Source organism: Dendrobates tinctorius, unplaced genomic scaffold, assembly GCF_039654945.1.
Source record: "Dendrobates tinctorius isolate UK_male_01 unplaced genomic scaffold, ASM3965494v1 ptg000158l, whole genome shotgun sequence".
NCBI lineage: Eukaryota > Metazoa > Chordata > Amphibia > Anura > Dendrobatidae > Dendrobates > Dendrobates tinctorius.
In genome coordinates, this window is record NW_027361825.1 from 10,973,283 (window position 1) to 11,000,022 (window position 26,740).

At 44.0% G+C, this 26,740-nt stretch overlaps 1 protein-coding gene across 3 annotated transcripts; it reads left to right on the plus strand.

Moving 5' to 3' along the window:
* The first annotated feature begins 738 nt into the window (after nt 1-738).
* On the plus strand, nt 739-24,759 carry PPP1R18 (protein phosphatase 1 regulatory subunit 18). Of its 3 annotated transcripts, XM_073548908.1 has the most exons (6): nt 769-867; nt 4,857-5,017; nt 5,382-5,564; nt 8,756-10,141; nt 22,095-22,287; nt 22,386-24,759. In XM_073548908.1, exons 4-6 carry the CDS (start codon nt 8,900-8,902, stop codon nt 22,403-22,405), a joined length of 1,455 nt encoding a protein of 484 aa, XP_073405009.1. In that variant the 5' UTR covers nt 769-867; nt 4,857-5,017; nt 5,382-5,564; nt 8,756-8,899; the 3' UTR covers nt 22,406-24,759. The 3 variants fall into 3 exon arrangements, with proteins under 3 accessions (XP_073405010.1, XP_073405008.1, XP_073405009.1); XM_073548907.1 differs by lacking the exon at nt 4,857-5,017 and having other exon boundaries at nt 740-867; XM_073548909.1 differs by lacking the exons at nt 4,857-5,017; nt 22,095-22,287; nt 22,386-24,759 and adding an exon at nt 15,517-16,008 and having other exon boundaries at nt 739-867.
* The last annotated feature ends 1,981 nt before the right edge of the window (nt 24,760-26,740 follow it).

Below are 26,740 nucleotides of genomic sequence, written 5' to 3' on the forward strand. Positions count from 1 at the left end.
TTAGATGGCTGTCAGTGACCAAATTTAGCTCTGACCAATCGATCAACCAACAGCCATCTTGCTGTCTTTTCCATACACAGTATCGCTCGTTCTGCCAAGTCTTTGACATGTTTGGTGACATATTGTCTCCAGGAGAACAATGCCATCTTCAACCTGAAATCGGACATGCTTCATCAACTTCTTACCTGATGATCAGTTGTCCAGCACCCTCATACTCATTAGACTATCAGCCAAACCCATCAATATCAGTGGGTTCAGCTGACAGTCTAATGTGTATAGGGGCCTTAAAGGTGTGTCTTTTTGCTGAGATTTTGGAGTGGAAACTGAGTGGAGTTTTCGAGGAGTTCTGAGTTTTTGAAGAGAATTTTAGAAAGTTTCTGCTCCAAAAACTGGAAAAAAAAAACCTCAAAGTGAGCATACCTTAAAGCTTGTCATACAGATTAGATACAGTAGCTGATGGTTAAATGATCATCCAGCTGATAGTTATCTCTCCTATCTCACCATACACAGGAACGCTCGGTTTGGCCTAGAACTCCTCTGTTATTTATGATGGAGTCGCTGCCACAATCATCGGTCAGTGGCTTGTAATGCAGGTAAATTGGATGCAGCAACACAGAGGCGTAGAGCAGGAGTTAGCAGGGGTTTGGTTTAATTAACACAGGGAGGTTTCTCCTCACAGGGAACAAAAGGGTTAAAACAGATTTTAGGCTAACCAATGCAAAGAACAGGTTAACTTAAAACCACAGTCTAGGCATTTAACTGTTTCACTTATCATGTGTCCCTGGTTGTCCACTTCCTCAAAGATGAAAGCAGGCAGCTAGCTGATGCCGGAGTTGCGATCTTCAGGCTTCCCTGCCCAACAGATAGGTATGCACGCTTCTGGCGGCAATGGGCAGTCTCGGTCTGACCCGTTGAGCCCCTAGTCTATCACACTGCTTAGCAGTCGGGAGTCTTTCACCACAATCTCCCGTCCGGCGAGCTCTGCAATCGGGAGTTCCGCACAACACTATCTCGCTCGGCGTGCTCTGAAATTGGGAGTTCCGCACAAAAACTCCAGTCTCCCTCTCACATACCACACCCTCTCAGCAGGTTCTGGGTCCTCTCCATCCTCAATTTCCTTCTCCTTTGCAACAAGAAATGCGGCCCCAGCAGTTCCGGACCCGGTGTGTTGTTCTGTCAGCGCTCACAGCCCGGTCTTCTTCCTTACAGGCTTACCTCCTGGAGAACAGTCATTGAATCCCAACTGCCCGATCCGTATGTCTTCCGACATAATTTGTTTGGGGATAGTCAGGAGGCCCCTATACTCGTTAGACTGTTGCCCGATCTCATCGAAATTGGCGGTTTTGCCCAACTTTTTTCGAATGTGCATGAGTGCCTTAAAGACATAGTTCATTCAAAGAAAACAGAGCTTTAAAGGTTCCATGTCCCACTAGAACTTAGGAGTACCGTTGGCTCAGTCAATCACTAACTAAGGTGACTTGTAATATGACATTTCAACATAATTATCACCATTTTGGGTAATAAAATCGGAATATTTAAGTCCCATCTCTAGAAATGCCCAACAGGATGGCAACACCCTGGTTGCACAAACTAGTTGTTTCTGAAAATGTGGGACAGTTCTGGCAAGTTCAGGACTGTTGGCAGCATTGTATTTCCCCTCGATCTGAGTTTCAATTCAACTTCAATTGAAGTAGAAGGTTGTCTCCATACAAAGCTGGACATACACAGAAAATAAGTTTCGCCTGGCAGTTATTATCTCAATCCCCCAATTACCATGCTCACTCAACCGAGCACTAACGGTAATTTATTTTGTGTGGAGGAGGAAGGATGAGGGACTGCAGACAACTCCAAAGCTGAAGAAAAAAACATTAGCCCCCTGGAGTTGTCATCAGAGTCAGAACCAGCTGCTGGTTCCGCAGAGTATGTTCACACTTTATAATTATTATTCATTTATATAGCGCCATTTATTCCATGTGAAAAGGGGAAACATAGACAAGAACAATAAACATGTGTAAAGGCCCCGTCACACACAGCGAGATCGCTGATTTTGTGATGAACAGCAATCTCGCCAGCGATCTCACTGTGTGTGACACGCATCAGCGACCGCCCCCCCGCCGGGTATCGCTGTTCGTGCTCTAATGTCCTGGGCTATTTTTTGATCGTTGGTCTCCCGCTGGCAAGCACGCAGCAGGAGAGCAATGATCAGCGAGCTCCCAGCGCTGTAAGCAGACGCTGGGAGCTGGTATCCAAGGTAAATATCGGGTAACTAAGCGCGCGTCGCTTAGTTACCCGCTGTGTACCTTGGATACCTGCGTGCTGGCGCTGGGAGCTAGTATCCAAGGTACACAGCGGGTAACTAAGTGACGCGTGCGCTTAGTTACCCGATATTTACCTTGGATGCCAGCGTCCTCGCTGGTCCTGATTGCTGGTGAAATCTGCCTGTTTGACAGCTCACCAGCGATCATGTGGCAAGGCACCAGCGATCCTTACAAGGTTGTATCGTTGTCGGGATCGCTGGTGCATCGTTTAGTGTGACGGGACCCTAAAGGCCCCTTTACATTTAGCGATGCACCAGCGATCCGACCAGCAATCCGACCCGGTCAGGATCGCTGGTGCATCGCTAAATGATCGCTAGTGAGCTGTCACACAGGAAGATCTCACAGCGATGCAGCAGCGATGCAGCGCACGATACTCACCTTTCACACACAGCGATCCTGACGTCCTCCCGCCTCCACGTGTCGCTCGTCGTCACAGCACGAAGCTGACGACGAGAAATAGAGCCGGACATTCTCGCGCGATCAGCGGGGGAGCCGGTCAGAGGTAAGTATCACACAGTGATATCGCTAGCAATATCGCTATAACGTCACAAAATCGGTGACGTTATAGCAATATCACTAGCGATATCGTTATGTGTAAAACCCCCTTTAGACAAGGGACACACAAGTACAGAAGGACTTTACAGAATTATTGCAGATTTCTGTCCTTAAAAAAAATCTGCTGCAGAATAGATGAAATCTGAAGAAATCTCAATTACTCGATGTGGAAAAATACAGTGCACAAGTTGAGAATGGATGTGATTTTCTGTCCAGATGGAGTTCAAGAAATAAGTCAAAAACCACAAAAAGCCTCAATCCGTAGATAAACCACAAATCCATCCAAGAGTAATATTTAAAAAATAATGATTTTGGAAGTTTTCAAAGGGAAATCAGCAACAAAAGTAGCTCCAAAAATTTGAAGAACTTGGTGCCGATTTGCCATTTTGGATTTCCTTGCGGGTATTTGCAGAAATAATAGAATCATACGATTTGCAAAAGCTCTACAGTGCCCAAAGTTTCCACCTCCACATGCAGGGGTTGCAGTCGCACCTGGCTCTGGAGCCTAAGGGGCCCAAACGGTCTCTTTGACCCATATCGAAAGACCAATACTATTACGTACCCATGACAGTTGGAGATGTTGCACTGTGGCATAGTCCGACCTGCTCTGCTTTGACAGCCCTTTTTTCCTGCTGTAATGTTGTACATGGATGCCACAAGTTGCAGCCTATCTTAGGAATATACATTGGGATATCCTACTGTCACAGCCCTCTGATACATGTAATGTGAACAGAACCATACTGCACGGTTCTCCAGTGCCACGTCTAGGTACCCAGATCATTAGGGCCAATGGCGCCCCCTTCAGTAATCACAGGTGATGCACCCAGTTGGATTCCATATCCATGATTTCTTTGCGGAAGGTTCTATAGTCTTGAGGGCCCGTTACACCTAGCGATATCGCTAGCAATATCGCTGTAACGTCACTGGTTTTGTGACGCAGCAGCGATATTGCTAGCAATATCGCTACATGTGATACTTACCTCTGACCGGCTCCCCCGCTGGTTATCGCTGATCGTGCGAGAACGTCCTGGACCATTTCTCGTCGGGCGCTTCCTGCTGGGCTTCCTGTGGCGCCGACGAGCGACGCGAGGACGCGGGAGGACGTCAGGATCAGGATCGCCGCGTCTGACAGGTAAGTAGCGACCCCCGACCGCAGCGATGTCGCTGGTGAGATCTGCCTGTGTGGCAGCTCACTAGTGACCACTTCGTTGTCGGGATCGCTGGTGCATCGCTAAGTGTAACGGTACCCTGAGCCCTCATTCAGATTTTTGGTTTTCATGATCTGTGTTTTTCACAGACAGAACACATCCAGATTATAGCCTATGGGGCTGTTCACATTCAAAAAAATTTAAAAAGAAAGGACTCCTCTGTTTTCTATCCAATTTAACAATCAAAATCGCCTGTTGAAGGGATAGGTTCCTCCTTTTGGTGACTATTAGTACAGAAAAATCACAACGTTTCAGCCGCACAGGGCCTTTATCAAGCCATAAGAAAATAAAGATATGCATATGTACCTTTATTTACGGCTTGATAAAGGCCCTGCACTGCTGAAATGTTAATTTTTCTGTACCCTGGTTCTTGGATTTCTCTGTATTGCTGTAACCTTGTGGAGGATCTCGCCACGTGTTCACACACCTGTGATTTTTATCTTTCCATGGACTGCGAATACAAAAAAAGTAAAGACATGTTTGTCATCCAGGAGTCATCTGAGTACTGTCCTTTTTCTTTTTTTTTTTTTTTTACCATTTAATGGCAGGAGACACTTGGAATTTTTCAAATTCTTTTTGCATACGAGAAAAAATGGATGAAACACCACTGATGGGACAAAAACGGTTACATGCAGAAAAATTGTATATAGCACAACGGTCCTTTTTTTTTTTCTCATAAGAAAAAAAAAATATATATATATTTTAAAACTTTTTCAATAATCCAGATATTTACGGCAAGGATATTTTAATAGCACTCGTCCGTATTTCTCTCTAGTGTGACGCCGGCCTAAAGGTAAAAACAGACATTGCGATCCAAAAAGGGCGCCCGTCGAGGAGGACACCTCAGACGGCGAGGCGCTGAGATCTAGACGATCCAATGAGAGTTTTATTTCGCCCCTTCTATGTCCAAACCATCGGAGGAAGTTGTCATAGGAAGTGAGTGCGTAGTATCGGAATGTGGTTTTGGTAATATTAGCGGAGGCTTTGGCCGCCCCCCTCCCTCCGCTTGCTCGGCAGTGCGAGGGTTAATAGGCCTGTATCCCCCCTCCTTCCTTAGTATATCTCCACCCTCCCCCAGTAACCTCACCCACCACCACTGCTCCTTCTGTGAATCAATTTCTTCTTTCCGCACACACTTCTCTCCTTGCTTCATTTAAAAGGGGCTTTTTTTAAAGCACGTTTTCCTTTTTATTTTATTTATTTTTTATTTATTTATTTTTTTACTAAATCCGTCAAAAAAAATAAAACTTGTGAAAATCTATCGGGTCCCAGATGACGCTGTGATTTTTTTATTTGGAAGGACGTCCGTCTTTATGAGTAATGGTAAGGACTGGAGAAGTTGCCGATGGATTCACCCCTCCCCGGTCTGTAAGGAGGTCCGTCTTTTCGGAGAAGTTGAGCGAAGAATGATCTTTCGGACGTAGCGGAGAGACGCCAAGGATTCGGGAAGCTATTGTGTCCATCTGTGGAGGAGCCTGGAAGGGTATGTGTATATGGGTAGTGTGTGTGGTCATAATGACGGAAGGTGTATGGTCGGACCGTCACGGCCATGACATAGGAAAGCTGAGGAATCAAGAGTCTAACGCAGCGCTCCGCACCATCAGTAAAGTATATATGTCATGGTTTTATATATATATATATATCTCTCTCTTGTGATAACTTTCTTCGTCCGCAGTTCACTGTCAGTCTCTGCAGCTCAGATTTCCCACATCGGCCCCGTACATGGCGGTCTATATGTCCGTATGAGTGGACAGCTGCGCCTTTGTCTCTCCATTGTCTCCAGACAAGAACGACGACTCTTAACTGCTCATCTCTCACAGTCACATCTATCTTTACTGAGGTTTCTGACTGGTCTGATGATGTCTCGTTTCACTGTACGGTCTCTCCACCATCTCATTGTTTTGGGATGCTACATCCCCGCCCCTTCCCCCCCCACCGGTCTGTCTAGGCGCCCCCAGATTTATTGCAATGTATGGTGTTACCCGTCTGGTGATCCCATTGTGTGTTTCTTGATCATTGCATTGTGCTGTCTAGCTCAATTCTCATTGTACTATGCAATCTCTGCACTGTGCTGTCTCGCTTGGACATTGCAATGCGCTGTCTCACTCTATTCTCATTGCACTGTGCTGTCTCACCCTACTGTCACTGCATTGCATTGTCTTGCTCTGTCATTGCACTGCAGTTTATCACTCCCTGATCATTGCCCTATCTCGCTCCACTGTCACTGCACTGGGCTGTCTCGCTCCACTGTCACAGCACTGGGCTGTCTCAGTCCACTGTCACAGCACTGGGCTGTCTCAGTCCACTGTCACTGCACTGGGCTGTCTCGCTCCACTGTCACTGCACTGGGCTGTCTCACTCCACTGTCACTGCACTGGGCTGTCTCGCTCCACTGTCACAGCACTGTGCTGTCTCGCTCCACTGTCACTGCACTGGGCTGTCTCGCTCCACTGTCACTGCACTGGGCTGTCTCACTCCACTGTCACTGCACTGGGCTGTCTCAGTCCACTGTCACTGCACTGGGCTGTCTCGCTCCACTGTCACTGCACTGGGCTGTCTCGCTCCACTGTCACTGCACTGGGCTGTCTCACTCCACTGTCACTGCACTGGGCTGTCTCAGTCCACTGTCACTGCACTGGGCTGTCTCGCTCCACTGTCACTGCACTGGGCTGTCTCGCTCCACTGTCACTGCACTGGGCTGTCTCGCTCCACTGTCACAGCACTGGGCTGTCTCACTCCACTGTCACAGCACTGGGCTGTCTCGCTCCACTGTCACTGCACTGGGCTGTCTCGCTCCACTGTCACAGCACTGGGCTGTCTCGCTCCACTGTCACAGCACTGGGCTGTCTCGCTCCACTGTCACTGCACTGGGCTGTCTCGCTCCACTGTCACTGCACTGGGCTGTCTCGCTCCACTGTCACTGCACTGGGCTGTCTCGCTCCACTGTCACTGCACTGGGCTGTCTCGCTCCACTGTCACTGCACTGGGCTGTCTCGCTTCACTGCACTGTGCTGTCTCGCTCCACTGTCACTGCACTGTGCTGTCTCGCTCCACTGTCACTGCACTGTGCTGTCTCGCTCCACTGTCACTGCACTGGGCTGTCTCGCTCCACTGTCACTGCACTGGGCTGTCTCGCTCCACTGTCACTGCACTGGGCTGTCTTGCTCCACTGTCACTGCACTGGGCTGTCTTGCTCCACTGTCACTGCACTGGGCTGTCTCGCTCCACTGTCACTGCACTGGGCTGTCTCGCTCCACTGTCACTGCACTGGGCTGTCTCGCTCCACTGTCACTGCACTGGGCTGTCTCGCTCCACTGTCACTGCACTGGGCTGTCTCGCTCCACTGTCACTGCACTGGGCTGTCTCGCTCCACTGTCACTGCACTGGGCTGTCTCGCTCCACTGTCACTGCACTGGGCTGTCTCGCTCCACTGTCACTGCACTGGGCTGTCTCGTTCCACTGTCACTGCACTGTGCTGTCTCGCTCCACTGTCACTGCACTGGGCTGTCTCGCTCCACTGTCACTGCACTGGGCTGTCTCGCTCCACTGTCACTGCACTGGGCTGTCTCGCTCCACTGTCACTGCACTGGGCTGTCTCGCTCCACTGTCACTGCACTGGGCTGTCTCGTTCCACTGTCACTGCACTGGGCTGTGTCGCTCCACTGTCACTGCACTGGGCTGTCTCGCTCCACTGTCACTGCACTGGGCTGTCTCGCTCCACTGTCACTGCACTGGGCTGTCTCGCTCCACTGTCACTGCACTGTGCTGTCTCGCTCCACTGTCACTGCACTGTGCTGTCTCGCTCCACTGTCACTGCACTGTGCTGTCTCGCTCCACTGTCACTGCGCTGTGCTGTCTCGCACCACTGTCAAGGCCCTGCATGGTCTGGCACTGCTGCCACTAGCTGTCCTTGCTCTGCTATCATTGCACTGCTCTGTCTTTAACATCTCCCTCCCTTGTCTGGTCTATCCTCCATTAACCACTTGCGCTATGCCACCATCTCACTGCACCGCTATTTCCATTCTTGCTCTTCCACGGTCTCACTGCACCACTATTTCCTTTCTTGCTCTTCCACGGTCTCACTGCACTCTTACCCCGCTTTCCTTCTTGATTACAGCCTATTTACCCTGTCATCTCCTCCTCCACCTCTTTACCTTATAAAATATTTGGCCTCCGTGCATACAATTTTGGAATTACAGCTGTAATCATTGATGTGGTGTTTACTACTATTCTCCATAATAAACAGATCAGTAATTAACATAGTAAAATGCTTATTAACGCCGGAGCGCCAGATGTAGGGCTGGTTCCAAGTGGGCGACGGATAATTGCCATGAGATGAGCTATTGTTAATGTCATTTAGCTCTGAATTGAATTTTAGATGATGGTTGAATGAGACATTATGTATATACTGTATGTATCTATACAGTATGTTATTTTGTTGTTTTGCCTATTTTTGGGATTAGGGAAACCATTTGAGTGACCACCATAGATGCGAAGATTATTTCTCCAACTTCTGTTCTTGTAAAATGATCTCAGAATATAAAAATCCATCTTACTATTGCTTGATGCTACTATTCAGCTGGGTCTTTCATGCGTTTCCTTTTGAGTCTTTTTGATTCATATCGCCATTTATTTTGCCCTTGAATCATGATATCATATATTGCATTTTCTCAGGAGCATCCCGCTACGGTAAAGCAAGCTTGATCTTCTCCTTCCGCCATGCCTCCTCCTTGGCAAATATTGATTATGGCGTCTCAAAAATAACCTAGGAACTCAAGTCAACATCCAAGCACAACCCTTGGATTTAGCAATTCAAAAATGATGGAGGTTCCAGATTGGAAAGTCCATCTTCTAGAAAGAAAGAGAAAAGAAGAAGAAGAGATGAAAAGGAGAGAGAGGGAGGAAGAGGAACGACTTGCAAAGATGCCTCCATGGAAGAGAGAGATCATTCTCCGAAGGAAGGCGAAGGCTGAGGCTTCTATGCCTGAGAGCAAAGCTGAAACCGATGGAGAAGAACGAGACGAGAAAGTCGGAGGCTTTGTTGACGAAGAAATCCGGGAAAGTAGGGTCTTGAGAGAAAATATTGGTCCAGTTCAAAAAAATCCATTTATTCAACAGGAGAAGCAAAGACGGATACCAGAATATTCTTGCACTAGGCCAAAGTCTACCACTGAGCAAACAGTCCAACACTTTCCAAAAGTAGATGATCTACCCAATGAGGTGAAGGAGCAAGATGCTCCATTAGAGGAACATCAACCTCCATTTATTGATGTGAAAGGGAGGGTGAGCAGACTGCTTAGTCGATTTGGAGGCTCAAAGACAGAAGAAGATGGCAGTGAAGCGTGTTTACAACGAATAAATGGAGAAGGCGCCACCAAAACTATATTGTCCACTGCTCCTGTAATAGCGGAGCCTGAAACTCAGGCCTCAAGTATTGCAAACCCCGCTCCGCCTTCTCCTTCCTGCCTACTTGCTGTCACGGGAAGCCAGACGCTAACTCAGGAAACCACTCTCTCCCCCTACGTCACTCCTTCCTCTTCCTGCATTGACTCTGAGCCATCTGAGCTCTTAGCTTGTGTGGCCCCCACGATCATGAGTGGGTTCACCACCAAGCAAAGCATGACGGAGGAAGTTAGACCTTTTCCTTTCCAGCTGCGTCCAGCATCTCCAGCCAGACAATTAAAGCAGACTACCCAGGCATCTCAGGCATCTCCGGTCTTGTCAAGGCCAGAAACCTTCAAAGTCAACTCTGCAAAGACCGAAGAAGATGGTGAAACCGGGCTTAGTCCTTCCAAAGTTACCCGTAACTTCCAGGGCGTCAAAAGAGTGACAGGAGAGAGTCAAGCCGTGCAAACGAGGAAAGGCAATACGATCACAGTCAACCCACGGAAAGCTGTCATCTGTGAGAACGGGTATGCTGTGACCGAGACTAAGTCCCCGACCACCAAACCCGAGTCTGGAAAGAAACGCTACCCAACGGCAGAAGAGATCAAAGTCATTGGGGGCTATCTGGCTTTATCCAAATCCTGTCTGGCCAAACACAGTCGTGACAAGAAGAAGGTAAGGGGTGGTTTTTATCTTGTCCTTCGGTATTGTACTATTATAGCATTTCAGGCCCATTTTTCTCTTGACTCCTCAACCACAGATGTAGGTGAACACAGGCCCAACTGGTGGCTTTTTACATGGTGGAATTGCCATTGGACAACACCCTAAATGCAGCTGCTCTTTTTCTATTTTGCATGTGTGCTCTTGTTTTTTGGCAATGCACAATCTGATTATTATTTTTATATATATTTATTCACAATTTTATACATTTTTCAATTTTTTTTTGCAATTAAAATGAATGATCCATATGACTTGTGCATTCTCTAGATTTCTGCACAGATGTCGCTCTCCATCTCTCCTCTCCTCCACCTCTTCTGCTTTCCCTTCTCTACATAACAACCCCCACGTCTATCTCCGCAACAGAATGTTATCTCTCCCCATTCCTTTTGCAGGCTAAAACAAGTTGTAGGTCATATTTAGAGTTAGCAAAAGTTTCAGCTGCAGGATAAAAGCAATGTGTTGCCTGAGCGCCGCTCCCTAACTGGAAACTACATACCAGTTATTTCTGTATATTGATCTCCCTCTTTATATAAGGTGCAAACTGTACCAATTAGAAAAACAGTTTAGGTTCCCATTAAAAACACCTAAAGTACCTCAGAGCAAGAAATAACAGTACTTATGGTCAGATTTGGTTTGTGAGGAATTAAAGGCTATTTTTCACCTGCGCAAAAAAATTTTTTTTACGTCATCCAATGCATTGAAAAAGAAAATTAACTCAACTTTGCAAATACGTTTCATTTAAAAGAGTCAAATCATTTTCTGTTCGCAACTTCTGTGCGAACCAACGTGTCTCCATGGTGACAGACAACAATGAAAACGTGTATAGTCTGATTCTGCAGTCATATTCCCTTCTATCTGTCCCCTCACTCCCTCTAAAATACAAGATATATTTAAAAGGTTATTACCATCTTAATAGATGAGAATTGTTGGATAAAGCTTGAGAAAACAAGCACTTTTGCAATATACTGCTTCCTAAAAATTTTCAGCCATTCTTGAGATATTAACACTTTTTTCTGTTGCTTACAATTCGTTGCCTAGGAGACCGACCACTGCTGCTGTCTAGCTTGAAAGCACTAAGCTAAAGCTGTCCAGGTAACAGGACGTGATACAGCGATCCTGGCCAGCTTCAAAACAGTGCTTACAAGCGCAATAGAAAAGAGCTTGCACATGTTCTTCTGTCTAGTAGCGGTGGTCTGTCTCTAGGACAATGGGCTGTAAAAAGAAAAATAAAATTTTAATATCTGAAGAACTACTGAAATTATTAATATGTAGCAAGTTACAAAATTGCTTGTTTTTACAAGTACCAGCCATCTATGCAGATGGGAATAACCCTTTAAGGATGAAGTTGGAAGGGAATATGACTGCAGGATCAGACAAGTGGTTTGTTTTGTTGTCTGTTGCCATGGAATCACACTGGGCTGCATAGCAGCTGTAGACAAAACATAGTTGGAAATCCTTTAAGGGACTGTCCTAGACCTAGATATTGATAATAATAATAAATGTTATTTCTATAGCGCCGACATATTCTGCAGCACTTTACATTTCAGAGGGGACATGTACAGACGATAGACATTACAGCATAACAATAATCACATAGATCATAACAGATACCAAGAGGAATGAGGGCCCTGCTCGCAAGCTTACAGTCTATGAGGAAAAAGGGAGACACGAAAGGTGGGTGGTAACAAACTTTTGGCTGTGCCACACAGGGATAGATTAGGTTAATGTGCTGAGGCGGTAGGCCAGTCTGAATAAATGCGTTTTCAGGGCACGCTTAAAATTGTGGGGATTGGGGACTAATCGTATTGACCTGAGAAGTGTATTACAAAGAATTGGCGCAGCACGTGTAAAGTCTAGGAGATGGGAGTGGGAGGTACTGATTATTGAGGATGCTAACCTCAGGTCATCAGCAGAACGGAGGGTGCGGGTAGGGTGGTAGACTGAAATGAGGGAGGGCTTTGTGCGTGAGGGTAATAAGTTTAAACTGAATTCTGGAGTGGATGGGTAGCCAGTGTAATGACTGGCACAAGGTAGAGGCATCAGTATAACGATTGGCGAGGAATATGATCCTGGCTGCAGCATTCAAGACAGATTGGAGAGGGGAGAGTTTGGTAAGAGGGAGACCGATTAGAAGAGAGTTACAATAGTCGAGACGAGAATGAATAAGAGAAACAGTAAGAGTTTTTGCGGAGTCAAAGTAAGAAAAGGTCGAATTCTAGAAATGTTTTTGAGGTGCAGATAACAAGAGCGAGCCAGTGATCGAATGTCGGGGGCAAAGGAAAGCTCAGAGTCAAGTATGACCCCAAGACAGTGGGCATGTTGCTGCGGAGTAATAGTGGAACCAATTTCAAAAGCAATTTAAGCGGGCACCATCAATGACTGGTACAAAAATATAACCTACTGGGATCACCAAATTTACATAGAGATACTATAGATTCTAAATAGATGAAAGACTATGCAAAGAAATAATTTAGGATCACCACACTAATAACTAGTAATTGTGAAAAAATCATGAATTTTTATTGTACATCAGGTCATGAAACACTACACACAATAAAAACATTTAAAAACAAGGCAAGGGACTATAACAAACAAGAGGTCCCATAGTCCACAATATGTCCACCAACTGCCTGGACAGTATATAAATCACATATAAATTACTATTTAGTAGTAGTATGCTGCTGGTTGTTCCATTTAGGTAAGACCATAGGTTGTGTAAAACAAAACCTGATACACAGTGGTTATAGTATACTCAGGTAGAGTGTAATATCATATCAAGCATAATACCTGAATAAATGACCACACAAAGAATATGTTTAATCCTAGTAGTCAGTGGCTCTAGCAGATCAAAAGTGAAATACTGAGAGATGCACTAGCCCTGATTAAAGTATAGCTATACATCACCATTTCCCTATCAGGGTAAGTATCAGAGTCCGGTCTTTATGCCACCTGATGGGCTGCCTGTCTGACTGCTGACTGGGATGACTGGGTGAGCGGACTCTGATACTTACCCTGATAGGGAAATGGTGATGTATAGCTATACTTTAATCAGGGCTAGTGCATCTCTCAGTATTTCACTTTTGATCTGCTAGAGCCACTGACTACTAGGATTAAACATATTCTTTGTGTGGTCATTTATTCAGGTATTATGCTTGATATGATATTACACTCTACCTGAGTATACTATAACCACTGTGTATCAGGTTTTGTTTTACACAACCTATGGTCTTACCTAAATGGAACAACCAGCAGCATACTACTACTAAATAGTAATTTATATGTGATTTGTATACTGTCCAGGCAGTTGGTGGACATATTGTGGACTATGGGACCTCTTGTTTGTTATAGTCCCTTGCCTTGTTTTTAAATGTTTTTATTGTGTGTAGTGTTTCATGACCTGATGTACAATAAAAATTCATGATTTTTTCACAATTACTAGTTATTAGTGTGGTGATCCTAAATTATTTCTTTGCATAGTCTTTCATCTATTTAGAAGTAATAGTGGAACCACACACGGAAATGGCAATGTCGGGTATAGGTACATTAGTAGTGGGAGATGATTACCTATCTGATTTCTAGGAATACACTGTCAACATATCATCGATATACCTGCTGCACCACAGCAAATTTCACCTGCAGGTAAAATCCACAACTATGTGAGACCTGCTTCAGACATCTGTGAAATGCGGTTTAAGCATGTAACACATTGGCCATGGTCCAGCCGTGGGTCTCCTGACCTGAACTCAGTAGCCTTATAGGCATATATATATATATGACTGCTGGTTCGGGTCAAGAGACTCGTGACTGGTCCGTGCTGAGACCATATTTCACAGACATCTGAAACAGCCCTCATTATGAAACTTTTTTTTAACTATAGCTTCAGAGGTCCCAGTGACAAAACACCAAGACACCTGTATTTGTACGCATTGTTCTATGAAGGGTCCATGAGAAAATATCTCCATGACAGAAGTTCCTGTAGATCCATGTTCCCATTATTTGCTGTGTACATGTAAATACAGGAAGGTGCTGGCGCTGTGCACAGGAAGATCTGTGCAGATTTACGTAACACGATGTGACTTTGTGACCCTGACATTACCCACTTTGTGCTAAATTACCAAACCAAGTCCTATGAAACTTCAATATTCATTTGAAGCCTATGTACACCCTCGTTATGTAGTCAGACAACTACTGAAAAAATACAAAGCCCATCTGGTTTTAAGGTTTTTTTGCCTACTTGTTGTCAAGGTGGGCCCACTGCAAAGTCATAACAGGCTAATAAGTAGCCACAACACCCATCCAGTTGTAGGTTGACATTGTAGGGACCCTGATATTCATATCAGAGATACACCCCTCTCTGGAGGACCTCATATGTCTGAGCATTGTACAACACAGATTTTGATGGTCAGTGAATGATCATCCAGTCACCAAAGTAAGCATCTACTTAAAGGGTTTGTCTGCTTAAACTGCTGGATCGGTGATAACTTACTGATCAGTGGGGGTTTGACCACTATGACACACACTAATCGGCAAAACAGAGAATTGTTATCCCTGTTATAAAATGGAATGGCAAGTTGGATACACAACCACCAATCCATTCATTCTCTAAGGGGCTGCCGGAAAATGCCAAACAGCAAAGAGCTCAGCAGCCACATAGGGAATGAATGAAGAAATGGTCGAGGATGTGCACTGACGATCCGATCTAACGGGGATAAAATATTCCATTCTGCCGATCGGTGCATGTCTCATCGGTCAGGCTCCCACCGATCAGCATACTGTGTATAGGTGGTAACATTTTTTCACCATACATTCCACTTTAACAAGGGATGCGCAACCTAGACAACCCCTTTAAGAAAAAAGTAATTGCACCCTCTAGGCACTGTGTATCTTCAATCCAAGGGCCTTTTGATTCCCTGCAGGAGTCCATGGATCATAGTCATATAATGCAAATCTGCATGTGACCAGTCATGCAAGTCAGCCAAGCTCTAGAACAAGAGGATAACCACTGAGGGATGAGGTCTCTTATTTTCATGTAATCACAGTGGAGGCAGTTGTCAATAGATGCAAGAAATCAGAGGCTTGAAGATTTCTGAACAATAACGTATATAGACGTCTACCTAACCCATGTGGTCTGGCGTTCAAGCGCATCTGCTGATGAATAATTGGACCCTTTCCTTCATGTAGACAGGCCCTCCCTATAAACTTTTAAAAACGACCTTATATTCTATCTTGTAATATGTGTATGGACACCTTGGATGTCTCCCACCAAAAGCCAAATTTGCTCAATAATTTCACACAAGCTCAAATAAAATGTCTTTTTTTTCTGCACGCAGCTCTCTACTAAAATATATGGCTGCAATGTCGGAGAGAGAATAATGAAATCATCCAGATTTGGCCTTCAATCCGTGGTGGCGAGGGGGTGAATTCACAGGCGGAAATGGAAGCGATGAGTAATAGAGAGTAGAAGGCAGAAAGAAGGATGTGATGTGATTACAGAGAGGGAAACACAGCTGATAGAGGGGCCAAGGCCGAGCAGCCCGAGGAACCGTACATGGCCCATGAAAGATTAATAGTGATGAGCGAACGTGCTCGGATAAGATGTTATACGATCATGCTTGTGCGCTAAGCGAGTGTATTCTGTTTTCTCGTAAAATGTGTTTGACAGCCACAACACATGCAGGGATTGCCGGTTTGTTAGGCAATCTGGGGTGTGTTTCAGCTGTCGAACAGAAGGAATAAAACAGGAACATTTTGCTCTTATTCACCAGATTCTTCAGTCCGTAGAATATTAGAGTCAAGTTGCCTCTTTTTCAAAACCTGAAAAAAAATTTCCTATATTGTTACCGTGTCTAATTTGGCACAATTTTGCTGGTATTTTATTTACATTATCTGCTTCCCCTTTTTGCAAACTAGACCAAGCTCTCGAACCTTAGATGAGAATGTCGTACAGTTTGCTCATAACCCTTTCGCAATCCTACAGTGTCTCGGCTTTTCAAAACGTCTCTTGTGCTGCACCATTGTGGCGACTTCTCGGATTTCAGAGCCTTCCCTTGCACCAATTTCCTACTTCATTGATGTCTTTCAATCCTCAATCTTTATACATAAGTTTGGGCCGACCTACTGGGCAATTAGCCCATCCAGCAATGGTTCTTATGTTTCACAGGTTTTTTGTCCAGCCATCGATCTGCAAGCTTTCACATGACTAGCCGCGCATCTGCTAAGCAAGGTACACACATTCCTCGGTAGCTGTGAAAGTTGCAGAGACTTGCTGCTGGTAACACCTATCCACGTCAGTTTCCTCTCTAACGTCTTTATTCACTAGTGCATACAAAAAAACACAAACGTTGCCCATAGTATCTAACTAGGTTATAGACAATGTGAGATTGCTACCCAGTGCAACATTTGGATAGATCATCCATAATAGATGACCATGTGAAGAGGCCCATCAGTGATGACCATGTGAAGAGGCCCATCAGTGATGACCATGTGAAGAGGCCCATCAGTGATGACCATGTGAAGAGGCCCATCAGTGATGACCATGTGAGGAGACCCATCAGTGATGACCATGGGAAGAGACCCATCAGTGATGACCATGTGAAGAGGCCCATCAGTGATGACCATGTGAGGAGACCCATCAGTGATGACCATGGGAAGAGACCCATCAGTGATGACCATGTGGAAATCTAACAAAAAATAACTGTTCTTTTCAGCTGATCTCTGCTGTTAGACTTCCACATGGTCATCTACTAATGGGTCTCTTCACATGATCATCTATTTATTATGGATGATATATGTCAAAATGGTCACCTAATATAAATAGTTGTCTTCCCCAATTAATTATAGCAGAGATCGCCTGAAAAAAAAACCAGTTCTCTTCTGCTGGACTTCCAGATCTTTGTCTATTTATAGGACTAACTACCTGGCAACCTACTGATGTATCTGTTTATAAGGTCACCTATTTATGGGTGGTCTGTCCACATGGTCACCTCTTATACAGAGGAGTCTCCCCCCATTAGTCAAAGCAGAGATTGACTGAAAAGAACAGCTCTCATGTGTGGACTTCCATATAGTCCCCTATTGATGAGTCTGCCTATATAATGTACTATTTATGAGTAATCTTTCCATTTTGTCACCTATTATAGTCGGGATCTCCTCCAATAATCATAGCAGAGATTAACTGAAAAATACAGCTCTTTTCAGTTGGACTTAAAAATGGTCAAGTATTTATGGGTGATCTGTCTACATGGTCACCTATTTTAGAGCAGAATCCCCCAATAGTCTTAGCAGAGATCAACTGAAGAGAACAGTTCTCATCTGGTGGACATCCACATAGTCACCTATTGATGTGTCTGTCCATATAGTCTACTATTTATTGGTGATCTGTCCACATCGTCACCTACATATTATAGAAGTGGTATCCTCCAATAGTCTTAAGGTACTGTCACACTTAGCGATGTACCAGCGATCCCGACCAGCGATATGACGCGGTCAGGATCGCTGGTACATCGCTAAGTGGTCGCTAGTGAGCTGCCACATAGGCAGATCTCACTAGCGACATCGCTGGGGACGGGGGTCGCTACTTACCTGTCACACCAGGCGATCCTGCGTCCTCCCGCCCGGCTCCACGCGTCGCTCGTCCTCACAGCAGGAAGCGCCACAGGAAGCTGACGACGAGAAACAGTCCTGAACGTTCTCGCGCGATCAGCGATAACCAGCGGGGGAGCCGGTCGTAGGTAAGTATCAGACACAGAGATATTGCTAGCAATATCGCTATAACGTCACTAGTTATAGCGATATTGCTAGCGATATCTCTTAGTGTGACAATACCTTTAGAAGAGAACAGATCTCTTCTGGTGGACTTCCATATAGTCAAATATTTATGGGTGACCTGTCTACAATATCACCTATTATAGAAGGGGGTCTCCCCAATAGTTATATCAGAGATCAACTGAAAAGAATAGCTCTTTTCTGATGGACTTCCATATTGTCACCTTTTTATGGAAGATTTCTCCACATGGTCACCTATTTTTCAGCATCATATATTATTATTATTTATTTATATAGCACCATTATTTCCATGGTGCTGTACATTAGAAGGGGTTACATCAAAATACAAATATCACTTACAGTAAACAAACTAACAATGACAGACTGGTACAGAGGGGAGAGGACCCTGCCCTTGTGGGCTTACATTCTACAGGATTATGGGGAAGGAGACAGTAGGTCAGGGGTTGCAGTAGCTCCGATGGTGTAGAGGTGGCCGTGTGGTCATTACAGGTTGTAAGCTTTTTTGAAGAGATGGGTTTTCAGGTTCCGTTTGAAGGATCCAAATGTGGTGGATAACTGGATGTGTTGGGGCACAGAATTCCAGAGGATGGGGATATTCGGAAGACCAATAGTATTAGCAGAGATCGACTGAAGAAAACTGCTCTCTTCTGGTGACCTTTCACATGGTCACCACTTTATGGGTTGTCAAACCACAAGGTCAGCTATTTATGGGAGGTTCGTCCACATGGTCACCTATTTATGGGAGGTCCGTCCACATGGTCACCTATTTATGGAAGGTCTGTCCACATGGTGAACTATTTATGGGTGGTCTGTCCATATGGTCACCTGTTTATGGGAAGTCCATCCACATGATCACCTATTTATGGGCAGATTGCTGGGGGTTTCAGAACACAACATTTATTCAGAAGCAGCTTGTTTTAGAGAAGGGGTTATACGGATGGTAAAGAAAATGTTTAAACTGTGACAAAAACCCACATTAACCAGAGGAAACCAATAAGAGCCTCTCAAGTATGTAAAACCCGACAAGCAAATGAACACTGACTCTGTAATGGCAGGAAGAAGATAAAGGGATGCCATATATAGACAACATAAGGAGATTATCAGTGCCCTAAATGCAAGTCTGCAGAACGGACGCCAGCCGGAGTGGAAACATTTCCGAATACAGTGGTAATATCACAAGCCTGACACTAATTAGAAATGTTACACATCAGTGAACAGAATGCGACTCCGCTGATTGCATAACTACTCGCGTCACACTAAACTCCGCTCCATGACACACGGCTTTAGGAAAAATGAACAGTGTGTCACCATGGTTTATTTAATTAAGAAAGTCGAAAAACAACTATACATTGTATTTTTGTATATTTTGTCGTTTTCCATTCCCTGTAATACCCCGTGAAGTATAATTAATAAAGACACTGAGCCTAAAGCAGCGGTGCATGACAAAAGGATTTTCTGCGCCGTTCTTGGAACCCTGCACCTGACCCATAAGGATAGGCTTGGACTGGCCCACAGAAGAACAGGAAAATCCTCTGGTGGGCCCCCACCCTCTGATATGAGCAGTACTTGGCACAATATACTTGAATCACTATGTGCAAACAAAGGCGGCATCTTATTTATTTAACAATCTACCCAGCACATTGTTATATAAATTATTGATTGAGGATAATGTCACATTTGCATGAAACTGAAAAGTGGGGCCATGGAGTTGATTATTGATGGGCCCTTAAGGGCATGTCACACTAAGAGATATCGCTAGCAATATCGCTATAACTAGTGACGTTATAGCGATATTGCTAGCGATATCTCTGTGTCTGATACTTACCTACGACCCGCTCCCCCGCTGGTTATCGCTGATCGCGCGAGAACGTCCTGGACTGTTTATCGTCGTCAGCTTCCTGCGGCGCTTCCTGCTGTGACGACGAGCGACGCGTGGAGCCGGGCGGGAGGACGCAGGATCGCCTGGTGTGACAGGTAAGTAGTGACCCCCGTCCCCAGCGATGTCGCTGGTGAGATCTGCCTGTGTGGCAGCTCACTAGCGACCACTTAGCGATGTACCAGCGATCCTGACCGCGTCATATCGCTGTTCGGGATCGCTGGTACATCGCTAAGTGTGACAGTACCTTTAGCACCCCAGTCCGACACTGCGTAAGGACCATTGATAAGGGCTCACCTCTGGACATAAGTATAAGTCGATCGACTGCATGCAAGTTCATCAACACTTATTTAATGGCCCCTTCAAATAGCTGATGATCTTTCCAATGTAGAAGCGACTACCACATCAACTAGTCTATGACCATCTTCTAGAATTTATTTCTAGAACTAAAATAACACCAAAAGGCTATGAAGAATTTCAGATGGATTATTTTTTTTTTATAAAAAAAAAAAAGTTCATTTATTTAGTGTTATTTCTTTTCGTTCGATCAATTTGTCTGGTTGTAGAGCACATATTTAGAGAAAACCTAACAAGGGCGCTGGTCAAGAAGAAGGCTAGAGAAGATGGTCTCGGCCCAATCGGTTTAAGGAAGAGTTAAGGAAAGGGAGGGGCAGAGAACTGAGACTTCTTAAGAAGGCTCATGACATCTGGGGTCATTGGAGGAGGAGAGACAGCTGGGTACTAAAGGGAGGGGAGACCATGGAAGAGAAGCTCTGGAAATTCCCAAGGGCTGAAGAGACAGAGATTATTGATGGCCTGTGGACAAAGGATAGAGGGAATAAAAGGGAAAAGCAGACTGTAGAGCAGCGAGATAATAATAAACTCTTTTATTGAGAGGATATAAGAGGTTGAGAATAATAAGATCATTCCAATATGAGGAGAGCTTCTTCCTCTTTCAGCATCATTTTCTCACAATGTTAGGCCTTTTCGTCATTCCTCGCCCTTCATCTTATCCTCACCCTCCACACGTAGCTGAAGCCTCTGCTCCTTTCTGAGAGAAATCTCAGCTTCTTATTCCCCTTCTTGTCTCCCCTACATGACCCCTAACCATATAATCTTGTTAGGGCCACAGCCAATTAAGAGATTAACATGCTTAACCCCTTCCTGGTCAGGCCAGACTAGTATGTCTTCTTCTAGGCCTACAGAGTCACGCGGATACACCAGAACCATCAGTAGGTTTTCGACTGCCACCGTGAGAGCCCAATTCTGTACTGAGGCAAGGGACTGAAATAAGCTCTGCATGCAGGAGTTTGGTAGGGACGTGATGTCATCAGTGACATCACAGGGACTCCATCTGTAGAAGGGTCTAGGAGGCATTCAGATCACTGGTAGAACCTGTTCACGATATTTGCTTACTGTATTAAGACCCGATCTGCTTTTGTACCCCAACTAAAAAATGTCAGCACTTGCATAGCTATCCTCAACCTACAAAAGGGGCTTTGTTCTCGGCACTATAAAGACGTCATACATTGCACAATCTACAACTCTGTTATCGTTGTACACAGGAGAAAAAAAAATAACTTTTTATTAGATTTTTTCTCTAAATAACCTATAAAATTAACCGATAATTTACAATATTAAGAATGTCCTATGTGACTCATAAAAAAAAAACCCTTCATATTTCTGAGGACCATGTGTCCCGTCATCTGTTAAAGTTTTTAAGAGGTGGGCTCATCATCTTGTTGTTGGATATCTTCCTGTCCTTTCAATGTATTCATTATAAATGTATGTTCTCGTAAAAATAAGTGATTATTCTTCAAATGGTGTTCAGTTTATTATCACAGCGAATATCTCTAAACCAAGGGGTGTAAAAGTCACAGCGGACCAGGTGACCAGTTCCCTGATTAATTTGTTTACTAGTACTGTATATGAAATTTCTTATTGTCATGCCCTAAGACTCATTATACCTTCCAAAATTGCCTAACTGGCTTATGAGGATTTTGTCTATCATCCCTACTAGTGTTGAGCGAACATGCTCGGATAAGGTTCGCTCAACACTAATCCCTACCCATCATTACGCATGGTGTGTACATGAGAATGAAACCAAAAAGTCCAGCCACAATCCTTACCCCACCCCATGATCACTACTTTAACTTGTGGAGGTTCTCCAGTTCGGAAAACATTCACATTTACATAAGTCAACACATTCCAGTAAAGTCAATTTTCTCCACATTTTTTTGTCATCAGATGAACATCTCTTTTCCGGATGCGGATCTAGAGAGCACCTTTGAGTATCCATCTGAAAGCTCTATGTTAGCAGAATACGGGCCATCAGATGAGCCAGAGGTCCCAGTTTCTCCATTTGCTCAGCCTGAAGATGACGAAGAAGAAGAAAGCGCCCTGTTGGGAGGCATCTTAAGAAGGAAAGCTCTCATAGTGGGTAAGTAATATGACTTCAATTTTCTCTTTTGTTTTTTACATTTTTATCATATATTGTTATACTATCCCATAATATTTCCCCATTCTACTATGTTGTAGACGAGTCCTGCAAACGCTGAGGAGCAGTCACAAAGCGTTTTGGGTACTGAGCACCATGCACCTGTGGATCCTGGTATTTTCCTACCAGTGTATCATGCCATGTTTACCAATGAAACCAACAATACGACCAGTTGGAAAGAAAAGCTGTTACTTTCACGGCCAAGAGGTGGACTTGGTCTATTCACGAAGAGTTGCTTTCTGTAGGCCAATCATTATTTGATATGGCGGTCAAACCATTCAAACTATTGACTGACCCAGTGAAGGCAACAATCGTTGATCATGGAACCAAAGGTGGCAATGCACAATGGTCTAAAATTGACCAAAACATACGATTTTAACTAAAATGATAATTCACCAAGTGAAACACCTGATTGAAAGTCGGACATGATCAAAGTTTTTGTCTGACAATCACTAGTCCACGAAAGATCTTTACTGGAAGAACATTAACAGAATATTACAATTTTCTTCACCTGATATCATTGAAAATATATGACCAGTTTGATTGACTACAACAGCCATGGTGGACTAAACCATGTACGGTTGCATCTACATATGGAATAATGACCAGATGAGTGATTGTTCGACCGTCGACCTACTTTTATTTAATGTATATGCCCACCTTTAGAGCTTCTTCTTCGGCTATGATTACCATTTTTCCATTTATCTGTAAAATAATTCATATCCTTAAAGGGAACCTGTGAGTGCATTTTTACATGTAGTAATAGTGGTATGGCTGGGTAGGTGTTTGTCCCCCATTACAAATGACACCTTTCTTGTAGAGATCCAAAGTGCCAGTCACAGTTAATCTAGCATAGAAGAAACAGACAGGAAGTGCACTGCTGGGGGCGTGTCAGTAGGAAGCAACAGTAACTGCAGGGACACACCTTCCAGTGCATTTCGTGCCTCACTTGCCTAAGTCTTCTACGCTAGATTACTCATGACTGGTACATCGGATATCTACAAAAAAGGTATCATTTTTCTTCGGGAACAAGCGCCTATACTACAATACCCCTACTTCAATATTAAGAAACTTGCTGACTGGATCCCTTTAAATCGGTGGAGGAGTAACAATGACCTGTTCTTAGAATATACACATCACTGGTGAGACTAGTTTTAGCCATATATTAGTATCTTAATATATTTTATTAGTTATTTGTGATAATGTATAGATCGACTTCATTTAGCTATAGCTTGTCCTAATGTATGCTAAAAAGACTGTACAAGAACATGGCTGATTTTCTCCAAAACACAATGCCGCCGCTTCCTCCATCCGTAGGTTGTGTTTGGTATTGGGATGAATGTGGCTGACTTGCAATACCACACACAACCACTAAACAGGTGTGGCACTATTTTTAAAAAAAGGCCATCTTGTAAGTATGTACTGTCTAAACTATTAGAACAAGCTACTGTTACCAACCACTGAAATCATTACTAGATCGATTCCGTCCGATTATTAGTCACCATGTTCATTTTACCTAGTTAGTTTCCTGCTCGTAACCAAGTTGCTGGAGAATGTCTTGCTATTAATGGTAACACCAGAAGTATTACTGGTGAGTGATCCTATAGCTCAAGGTACTGGTACTGGTATTAACCCATATTACACCACTGGAAAAACTGAGTAGGTCGAGAAAATTTTTTTTGTATATTCTGCCACAAAATAAAGGACTTCCATTGGCTCAGGACTGTCACCGTTCTCAATGAGGACGCTCTGCTTGAGACTAGTTCACATAGCTAGTTTTATTACCGAAAAGTATTTCTTTAAACTGTGTTGTTTTTTTTTTGTTATTTTGTATTTTTTTTATATATTTTTGTATTTTTTTGATACAAGGAAATGTTGATAACGAGCATTTGCTATCCGGGCTTTAGGATTTCTTACTGTACGTGAGTGCCAATCCCCTTCTTTACGAATACAGAAGGTAATGGGTTGGGGGAAATCACACAGAAAGAGACCCCCAGATTGTCCAGCCACTTTGAATGTGTCGCCATATTTTTTTTTTGCGTATTTTTACTGTTATCAATGGAAAATCATGTTCGTCAGCTGAGACTATAAAGAGCTGGTGCTTCATACAAATTGTTGGTTGTCAATCCATGGACGAGCCGGCACCGCCGAGAAGAAACTGTACCATTTCCCAACAGCGGCCACCTCTGCGTGGGCGCCTGTCTCACTTTCCAGTGGTCTCACCGGACATCATAGTGTCCCAGCAGGGACCAGTCTGCTTCCATAATGCACTGCATTTTGCACTTAATTTTGAATGTTTTAATATATATGAATGTACGTGTGTCTCTTCATTGTATTTCTTGGATGGATGCAAATCATGACTGCGATTTTGTAAGAACGTGCTGTAAAATATACAATTAAGAGAAATCATTCCGACATCGGCCTGGCGTGGACTTTTCTGTATCCTCACAATGCACGACGCCGACATGTGATGGACATGGTAATAGTCCTAATGGTCAGAGTAGCTCTCCGACAAGACGATCACAGGGACCCACTGCTCATTGCGAAAAAGGGATATGTCGTCAGAGTGACCCACTGTGCCGGCTTTTTAGGCTAAAGGCATTTTTTTCATAATAATCTTATGAAAACCTAAAAAATATCACTATATAAAAAAAAAATCAGAAATCATTTGGACATGTACCATATTCACAATTCCTGTAGTTTTCAGATGAATTTTCAGCAGTGTCATTATCATCAGAGACATATTGTAATTGAAATGAAAGGTACGGTAATACAGTAGATAACACAGGATTCACCATTCATAATAGGTGATGTCACAGCTCACCTCCCACTCCTCCTGTACAATGACTGATAACACCTCTATATACAGTAGATATCACAGTATCCACTCTACACAATAGGGGATGTCACAGCTCACCTCCCACTGCTCCTGTACAATGACTGATAACACCTCTATATACAGCAGATAACACAGAATCCACCATTCACAATAGGTGATGTCACAGCTCACCTCCTCCTCCTGTACAATGACTGATAACATCTCTATGTACAGTAGATAACACAGGATCCACTATTCACAATAGGTGATGTCACAGCTCACATCCTCCTCCTGTACAATGACTGATAACATCTCTATGTACAGTAGATAACACAGAATCCACCATTCACAGTAGGTGATGTCACAGCTCACCTCCTCCTCCTGTACAATGACTGATAACACCTCTATATACAGTAGATGACACAGGATCCACCATTCACAATAGGTGATGTCACAGCTTACCTCCTCCTCCTGTACAATGACTGATAACACCTCTATATACAGTAGATAACACAGGACCCACCATGCACAATAGGTGATGTCACAGCTCACCTCGCCCTGTACAATGACTGATAACACCTCTATATACAGCAGATAACACAGAATCCACCATTCACAATAGATGATGTCACAGCTCACCTTCTCCTGTACAATGACTGATAACATCTCTATGTACAGTAGATAACACAGGATCCACTATTCACAATAGGTGATGTCACAGCTCATTTCCTCCTCCTGTACAATGACTGATAACATCTCTATGTACAGTAGATAACACAGGACCCACCATGCACAATAGGTGATGTCACAGCTCACCTCCCCCTGTACAATGACTGATAGCACCTCTATATACAGTAGATAACAGGATCCACCATTCACAATAGGTGATGTCACAGCTCACCTCCTCCTCCTGTACAATGACTGATAACACCTCTGTATACAGTAGATTACACAGGATTAGAAAAGAAAGGAGTAATGAACTCTCCCATCAGAATGAGCTGAATGACAGATTCTCAGTTAACTCATTCTGCAGTCAGCTATTGACAGTACAGCGAGGGGGCGAACATAAACGAATGGTGCAAAATTATTGATCAAATGCAATTGCAAAAATTATTTTTTGCCCAAATTACCTGCATTTAAGTAAAAAGCATAACCTTTAACTCAAAGCTTTATCCTGAAAATTCTTCTAAGTAAAGGGGCAGCTTAAAAAACAAACAATTTTTGCTTTACTTACCCTCCTCGGATCCAACGCTGACTCTGTAATAAAGTGGGTTAGCTATTCAGATGACACCATGACACCACTCCGGGAGCCCTGGGGTCGTCACAGTACCCACCCTATTAGGAAACATGTCCTGCCAATAACTGATAGGAATAGATTCTGCACTTCATCTTGGCCGACAGGCTGAAAAGTGACAATTTTGTTGGATAGTTTTTTAGACCTTTTAGTTGGAAATTGCATTGGATAATTTGGCAACTAAAGGTGACCTCACCAATATGTCAAAAGTGCCAAACCCTCTACATAAATAACCCCAAGGCCGACATTCCTCATTCCTCCATACAAAAAAACCTTCCAAAAAT